The sequence below is a fragment of the Cryptotermes secundus genome, unplaced genomic scaffold (assembly GCF_002891405.2).
Source record: "Cryptotermes secundus unplaced genomic scaffold, Csec_1.0 scaffold3941, whole genome shotgun sequence".
NCBI lineage: Eukaryota > Metazoa > Arthropoda > Insecta > Blattodea > Kalotermitidae > Cryptotermes > Cryptotermes secundus.
The window spans coordinates 58,047-67,081 of record NW_019728603.1 but is presented as its reverse complement, the minus strand read 5'-3'; the positions used below and the strand labels follow the sequence as shown (position 1 = coordinate 67,081).

The 9,035-nt window shown below is 36.5% G+C and overlaps 1 protein-coding gene across 4 annotated transcripts in view; it reads right to left on the bottom strand.

The window, feature by feature from the left end:
- Nucleotides 1-5,243, bottom strand: part of LOC111865318 (serine protease inhibitor 77Ba) — a 19,316-nt gene extending 14,073 nt beyond the window's left edge. The window contains exons 1-2 of one of the 4 annotated variants that reach the window (XM_023853231.2): nt 4,821-5,243; nt 497-538 (exon numbers count right to left, since the gene is read on the bottom strand). In XM_023853231.2, the coding sequence (XP_023708999.1) occupies nt 497-518 (22 nt within the window). In that variant the 5' untranslated portion in view covers nt 519-538; nt 4,821-5,243. Of the gene's footprint in view, nt 1-496; nt 539-1,557; nt 1,790-4,136; nt 4,221-4,820 lie in introns of those variants that run through there. The other 3 variants (XM_023853232.1, XM_023853230.2, XM_023853233.1) reach the window with 3 other exon arrangements.
- Between the last annotated feature and the right edge of the window lie 3,792 nt (nt 5,244-9,035).

Genomic DNA, 9,035 nt, shown 5'->3' with positions numbered 1-9,035 from the left:
AAAAAAAAATAAGTTCGGTTTCTTTTGGGTACCCCCTCGTATATTTTACTTTCTCTACTGAAAACATTAACTGCAAAATGTGTAGGATCACTTCATACACTCACATGTCTCTCTTGAAAAGTTTATTAATTAAGACACATTAGCAGCTCATTCTGTTCTAAGATTAAAATATTTGGAAGGAATGCAACAATGTGTTTGTATTAACAAAGTTTATATATTGCAAAAGAAAGTTATTAGAATTATAAGGAATTCTAGACCAACAGAGTCTTGTACGGACATTTTAAAGAAATTGGAAATAATGACATTCTACTCTCAGTACATATATTCATTACTTTTATACGCAATTAATAATAAACATTCATTTAATTTTAACAATGAGATTCACAAATATAAAACTAGAGCCCTCAATAATTTATATTTACCTGCAGTTAACCTAACAAAATTCAATAAAGGTGCATACATATCAGGTAATAATATTTTTATTGTGTTAACTTACTCAAATTAGTTTTCTTCATCATTTATGTTTTATGTAAAAAACCTAAAAAAATAAAAAAGTTGATTAATATAATTCCAACATAAACTTTAGAAACATCTACAGGATACAGCATAATGTAAACAGCATACATAAATACAATTTCCCAATAGCTGAGCATTATAAACTGTGACAGCAAAATTTCTAGGGACATGGACAAAGTTTAAGAATTTGGTATCCTCTGCACACTTATTCTTCACACCTGCACACCTTTGCATCCCCTAATCCAACTCAATGCCAACAGTTAAACATTCCAGAATCATTCACATCTCTGTTACCAGTACAGTAAACCCTCCTCCAACATGGACTTGATTATACATGTGCAAATAAACATCAACAATTAACTGTCGAACATGGAAAACTGATTACATGCAGTCTGCCAAACACACTACAGTAGCATACAAAAAATACTACTACGGTTCAAAGAGCTAAAGGCAATTTTTTACTTTGTTTTTGACAACACTGCCAGTATCAGGTATAGTGCTGATGACAGGATGATTAATGAATATGGAGCAGCTGATGGAATGAAAAACAGTTTAGCCTACACAAAAGTATTTATACAACCAACTTAATTTGTTTTATTTGGAATATGCAACAATGTAAATATTCAGATCAGCTGTCCTGATAACTTCAAACAACATGGATCCCTTGAAGAGGTCACTTTTGAGGGATATAATAACCCTATGGGTTTGCTGTAATTTAAACTGAAGAAACCCAATTTTTAGTCATTTTATTTTACAGTCTTGCAATGCAAAAATGTTTAACTGATATTATTAGGTACATGATCTGTTTACAGCAAAGGATACCAAAACATATGGACAATGGTATTAAAAAATTGATAAATATGAAACAAACAGAAACTGAGATGCAAAATTAATAACATTTAGTTAAATTTACACTGCCTGAAGGCAAAAAGAGGTCCTCTGAGGCTTGTGTCACAGACAAATACAAGCACCTCTGCACCACAGAACCTGCTTCCCTGACATCTGACAACAATAAACATCTCAACAAATGTACTTTCTTACCTTAAGCAATTACGACCTTTTGTGATGAAAATATGCAACAAGATCCTTGCTGCTACATACACATTTTTAAACAAATGAAAGACCTGTGTCTGTGAATGTTAAAATACAGACAGCAAATGGTAATGGAAAAGAGCCTAGATGATGTATAGGAAATTGTCATAACCTGTGGGTCATTTCAGACTTCACACATCCTTTTTATGTAGCCACATCCTGGTAGGGAAAAACCACTGATACAATGGGAACCTACGACTGTGTAGATAGAAACCTTAGGACATGCAAGACTGTAACACAATTTATTCTCATTATGAATCACACAGACTCCAGATGGTTTGCACATTATATGACCCAACACATTTATATACAACATTCTTAAAATTGGTTTTAGTGTGGAACTACATGATGCATTACCACATTTCCACTCACAATAGAATGTAAAGCTAAATAAAAGGACCCCACTCTTTTCCTTCAATTTTTGGCATGAAAATATAACTTCTGTTTTATAATCCACTACAATTTTATGCAGTGAAAACAATTATTATGGAGACTTGTAAGCTTTGTCTATTTTAAATTTTTAGGAGATTAAAGGAGTAAAATGGTACATGAACCCACAAATGATGCAGTGGTCTTGTCATCCATCAAATTATAATATGCCATAACATTACCAGCCTTAATATTTCTATGACCTAAGGTAATGGAAAAGAAGAATAATAATTGCACGTTATAGCCTCCAGATCTTCAACTTAAAGTACCAGTACATCACATCACATGCGATACCAACAACTTCCTACAGCAATGCATCACTTCATTTAATATTGCTCAACTTCTAGTTAAAAAAAATAATATAAACTACAATAGGTAATATTTTCATGTATTCCCATATTTAGAGATGTAGCTTTCAACTGCATTATTACCATTAACTGCACACTGTACATTTCTATCTCACATCCTTAAATTCCCAAGTAGTGTTAATCACTTTGCGGATTTCCAAGATAATTTGTTGATAGGAAATTTCTATGATGATCTTACATCATATATTACAAATAAGGAAAGGGAAATGTATCCCACAAAAGAACATGTATCACTTCAGACCACTGATATCATTTCAAGTGCTAAAGAATGAGAGGGATTTCCCCTCAGTATTAGTCAGGATTGAGAAAACAACGGGCATTTTGATATCAGCGGGGCTTCTTTATATGCAAATATTTCTTGGCATTATGAAAGCAGAGAACCAAAATGATGAACTTCTTCTACCTCATTTCCGACAATTTAAAGACAAAAATTGCTTGCAATATTTTTTTCTTTTTTGCATGCCAGTCTGCTTAGCAGATTAATGGATAATTAATGGATAATTCCTAACAATGAAAGTTACTAATTCCATATCCCATGTTGAATAAGTAGGCATCCTCTTGTGCTCTTCTTCCTCGATGGCGTAACAACCAAAAGTCTTGCATATGTGTACTGGGACATGTTCCATTGTTTTTCTAACACTGACATGGAATATATCTTCATATTGATTGCGTTGCCCCTTTGAACCTATTTTCACACATAGAAAAAGCATTATATCACTCCGCAAATGCTACTTATAATTAGGATGAAGAAGAAGGATAACTCCTGAAATCTTTTCGTGAAGTTCCAGACAACCCCACCACATTCTGTATCGAAAGAGAGTCCTTTAAATTAACCTGAAATTTTCTCCACATGCTGGTTTTTCTGCAGGTTGCTAAATAGTCAATCCAAGGTTGTCCTCATCACATGTAAGTCACTGTTGCAACAGTTCAAACCCAACTTTTACCTTCCTGGAGTTATCTTGTATATTTATTATATATGCTGATTCTTCCACACCTTCTTATATGTATAAAGGTAAAGGTGTCTCTATGCTTAATTAATTAAACACTATGCCACGAGGACATACGGGGGAGGGGAGGTATAGCTCCATCATTCTTGACCTCGGCACTAGATGGAGGTGAGTGGTCAGCTTCATGCCCCAGCTGCTTAACCTCCAGGGAAACTGGCTCTGATACCCACTAGATGCACTAGATAGCAGGCTGTGTGCCCCCACTGCTGGTCTGGATGCTATGGAGAACAGTAAAATCTTTCCCCTGTTGGGAATCAAACCCTAGTCATCCAGTCTGTAGCCCATATGATGGGGATATATGTGTGTGTGTGTAATCAGTATACCATTAAAATCATGGAGGATTTGCATGTCACTGAACAGATGCTGGCCATAACATTCATAAACAGATACCATCTATACTTCTGCCTCATCACTTTCCCCACTCCTGCCCCTTGTATCAGTCAGTATAACAACTGGCTACAGGCTGGACAACCGAGGGGTAAGAGTTCGAGTCCTGGTAGGGTCAAGAATTTTCTCCTCTCCAAGTCGTCCAGACTGCCTCTGGGGCCCATCCAGCCTCGTATCCAATGGGTATGGGGGGGCTCTTTCCCCGGGGGTAAAGCGGCCGGGGCGTGAAGCTAACCACTCACCTCAAACTAGTGCCGAGGTCAAGAAAATGTAGATCTATACATCCACTCCCCACACGCCTTCATGGCGTAGTGCTTATGGGCGACATCACCTTTACCTGTGCATGCTGACACGAAAGACGTCTGGATCGGTCTGGATTGCCTTGGATTTTCCCAAATTCATGCATTTCCAGTGTGTTAGATGTGATGTTTCATAGGTCAGACCAAAAATACACATCCTGATAGACTACTTGCAAGTAAATTTTGTGAAATAGATACTTGATCGTATTTCTGGTGTGAAGGTTAGCTGAAGCATATAAACTTCACCAGCTCGTTGGATCATATGAGCTGACGGAATTAAGTACTGCTGAGGAACAAAAGAAGTCAAAACAGTTTCGAAGATTGTGAATATTAATTGTCATAGTGCGCAGTTATATAAATATCAGCATTCAACACGAACGTTAAGTTACGTTACAGGATAGCCAAGTAATCGCGATATTTGTGTTTCCTTTTGGAAGGCATGGTCTAGCAGTTTAATGCATATAAGGACATTCACGGCGTTCACGGCCCACATTCAGTTGTAGAATAATTCCACTAAGTCCACTTTTCCGAACGGGCAATCGTCTGTAATTATGCTAAAATAAAGTGAGTTTTAGTTGCTAGCAGAGTCCAGTGAGCCTACTGTTTGTTGGGAAACAGTATACATGTTATTCCACATAAGAAAAGCTACGTTACGGTAGTGATTTTTATCTCCTGGTTGTTAATTGCCACGAAAAAGTAGAAACTGAAACTGTAAAACTTGCCTGGAATTTGTATATTTGCTCTTTATCACGTTGTTCAGACACAATTGCAGAGTATGATGCCAGGCTTGGACATTTGTCGTTCACGTACTGGTTTTCCATTATTCATTTCCGCAACTCCAGTAATTTTTGTTGGGAATTACATATGAATCAGCACCATTAGAAAGAAAATTGTCATCTTACATATAATTTTCATATCGTATACGCCTTTTTGGGCTTTATTAGTATTATTATTTTTTTCCCTGTTTGAAGTTCACACTTTCGAACCAAACATTGTGTTAGGTCTTGAAAGCGTCCAATATAACCTATATGGAAGTGTATAGTATTTTAATCCTGTTATTGCTGAAAGATGTAACAGTCAGGTCTTTCTGATGCCTTGAAGGGACTTTTCAAAATAACTGTAAGGGTAAAGTTGTCCCTGTGTTTAACTAATTAAGAACTACACCATGAAGGCGTATGGGGGAGTGGGTGTATAGATCCATAATGTTGTATTTTAGCGTCCTGTTGCACTGATTTTCATCCACGATACGTATGTAATGGCCGTCTTGTACTGCACTCAATTTCATATGTCGCTTCTTACTACATGTTTCGGCAACATAGTGCCATCTTCAGGTTCGTTATTTACGCTAAGCTATTACATTGTTTTCCATCTTGTGTCTTTCATAAAATTATTTATAAAGTACATTATTCGTCAACTGTAATGAAATTTGTATATACTAAAACTTGTTAAGAGTATTCATCTATATGTCATAATTCAAACTCGCGTATAGTATGGTTTGTCCACTATGGGAGTCGTTTCTGTGTGTACTATGTTTGTGATGTGACCTTCTTTTCTTGGCTGCGAGCGTTGCTTGACCTCGACACTAGTTGGAGATGAGTGGTCAGCTTCACGCCCTAGCCGCTTTATCCCAGGGGAAAGAGCCCCATTGGATAGGAGGTTGGGTGGACCCCAGAGCTGGTCTGGACAACGTGGAGACGAGAAAATTCTTGACCCTACCAGGACTCGAACTCAAATCACTTGGTCCTCCAGTCCGTAGCTAGCTGCTATACTGACTACGCTATCTCAGCTCACTTAAAAATAACTGTAACTATTAAAATGTATGAATCATTTTCAAAGGTAGTAGCTAATTCTGTCTGCAATAGTGTGGTCAGCAGACATTAAATGTGTTTAAGTATGTTTGAAATGATTTTTAAAAATCATGAAATCCAAATCACGTGACAAAAGTTCAAATCCCACTGTATTTATAAACCTTGGACAGTGAGGTCACTAATTGCTGCCCTCTGAAAGTGTGCACTATAAGGTGATGCAAATGTGATTTCAGTTGAGCTTATGAGGCTTACAACAAAGTCTGTGTACTCCAAAAATATTTGAAATTGTTCATCCCAGATGAATAAGCTACACTTCAAGTCAACATCAGGTCAGACTTATACAGCTCAACAAATTTCTCAGCGGTTATTTGTAGATAGTATTTCTACATTATCATTTCTTTGCATTGGGCTTATGTTTCTTACAGGATATTGTGAATATATGTCACATTCTGGCCTGCTGTGTTGCTTTCATTAATTTGTTCCATTTGCAGTGTCGGTACCTGAAGAGGAGGAATCAGAATTGTGCGTGTGTCCAAAGTGTGATTCTGGTACATCTTATGGCTACAGTTAATGATTTTACATTAAGTCATGTATGTCTGACAGGGCCAGTGTTCTACAGCTGCTGCTAGACATTATGAACAAATCTGTAAAATCTATTTTGGATGTGGTGTAAGTTCTGTAAAGTGAATCAAGTCAGATGCAAACCAGCTGAGCGATCTTGTGATGATGTATGATGCATCATATCCTGTCTCTGATCATGTGTTAGTCAGCAGTAGTAACATAACTTAAGCTGGGTGACTCATATACAATATCTCTGCCATAAGTTAAACAAGCTCTTTAGTTGATTAAATCCATATGAGACTCTGTAAGTTTACTAGTTNGAACACAAGATGTACACAACTCATTATTCTGACATTCACAAGTATAACACTAAAGGAAAACAGGATTTGTATGTACAAACATGCAACACTGTTCCTTGCAAAATAAGTGTAATTAACATGGGAATTAAATATGTACACAACAGCTTGCCCCCTGAATTAAAGAGAATAGAAAATTTTAAAGATTTTAAAAATAAATTAAAAAGGTATTTATTACAAAACACTTTTTATTCTCTGCAGGACTTTTTTAATAACAATGATGGACAGCAGTTTGGTGGTTCGAGTTGGTTCTCATGTGGTGTGGTTGTATATAGATGGTATACAGGGGCGTAGGGTACATGGATGTGGTGGAAGCATTGCTTCCCTATAGAAAAGCAACCAAGAACATTTCTGGCAATTTTTCAATTTCAAAAAAATATTTCACACTTAAAAATATTAATTAATCTGAGAACATATATTACATATAATGAGAATATTGCAAGTTTTAATGTGTTACATAAACAATTTATCAGGATAGATCAGTTATTTTCTTCCAAAATGCAGGGAACTTTAAACTGCAACACGCACGGAAGCAGCAGGTCTTTCGCTTCCACCCTCCACTGGGTTAACTGGCTGACTCAATGTCAATGTTGTCTGTAAGTGAGTTATGCGTTATGGTATGCTACCAGCCTCGTGCTTCCAGCAATGTTGCCAGATGTAAGGCATTGCAGTTTGCAGTAGAATAGTCTGTGACCTTGCAGTTAAGCGTGCTTACTAGTTTTCAGAAGGTGTTAGCGTGTCACTTATGCACAAGTCAGTTTAGTTATTATTCTGTATTTTTCTCGATATAGAATTTGTTTTGCTTTGCGTAATTATAACTTTATGACAGTGTTTCTGTGATTGCTGTTAAGTTAAAAATAGAAACATGATACTTTCATGTGATAACCACTGTGTGATTGAAAAACTTCTTCAAACACCGTTCAGTTCACTCAGTTATAATGAGAAACTTAAGATAATTATCTTCTATTATAATAGAAGAAGGTGCACCTAAGCCTAATCTAACTTTACATACAAAAGTGAAATCTTGCACACGGCATTTCAATACCAGTTTATATGAGGCTATTCCATGGTTGTGTGGGTGTGATAAACTAAAAAAATTATTCTGTTGGCCTTGTCTCTTGTTTTCTAAAGAAAAACACGTGTTTAACAGTGCTGGTTACAATGACATTAACAACATTTACAAATCTGGCAAAAGACATGGGCATTCAGTTAATCACATTGCTTGTCTTAAAGAAATTACACTGTTTGGTAAAAACAGAAGGATTGAATTTTCTCTAAGCAGCCAATACAAACAGTCAATTGAAAAACACAATGAAGCTGTGAAACAGAACAGGAAATTTGTAGGCCAATTAATTACAGCAGTTTGTTTTCTGGGCTCTCAGGGTTTAGCATTTCGGGGACATGATGAAAGCGTGGCATCTGTTAATAGAGGAAATTACATTGAGGTTTTAAATATGCTGGCACGTTATGATTCTGATTTACACAATCATTTAGAGTCTTCAACTGCTTTCCGTGGTTCTTCTCCTGACATCCAAAATGAACTGATACATTCTGTATCTGAATTGATGACAATGGAAATTAAAAAGGAAATTTCAAAGGCTAATTATGTTTCTTTAATTCTTGATGAGACTTCAGATGTGATGAATAAGTGTCAGTTGGCTTCAGTTCTTCGATATGTGACAGCTGATGGCAATGTTGAAGAAAGGTTTCTGCGTTTTACAGACGTGAGCTCTGACCGTTCTGCCAATTCCTTGTTTAACCATGCTCTTGAGATTTTAAATGATTTTGAATGTGGTCCCAAACTCATTGCACAGACTTATGATGGTGCTGCTGTTATGGCATCACAACATGCAGGAGTACACGCAAAAATTCGCGAGCAGTACCCAAACGCCATTTTTGTTCATTGTTACGCGCATACATACACACAAAGATACATAATTTCACAGATCCATTGTCCGGGAACCGGACTGGATATTGAATTCGTCAGCAAAATGCAATCTAGTCTCAACAATTAAAATATTCAAGAATTATAAAATAAAAACACTAGACTAAATTTAGTCGTAGCACAATCTGCTAGTTTTATTAAGGAAGTTAAGGTCTTCTTTGCTACTCTCTCTGGCTTTAGAACTTTTTTTGCCAAGTCCACAAAAAGGACTGAAGCATTGGATTCCCACCTTAGGAAAAGATTTCCTTCTATCGCACCTACTCGATG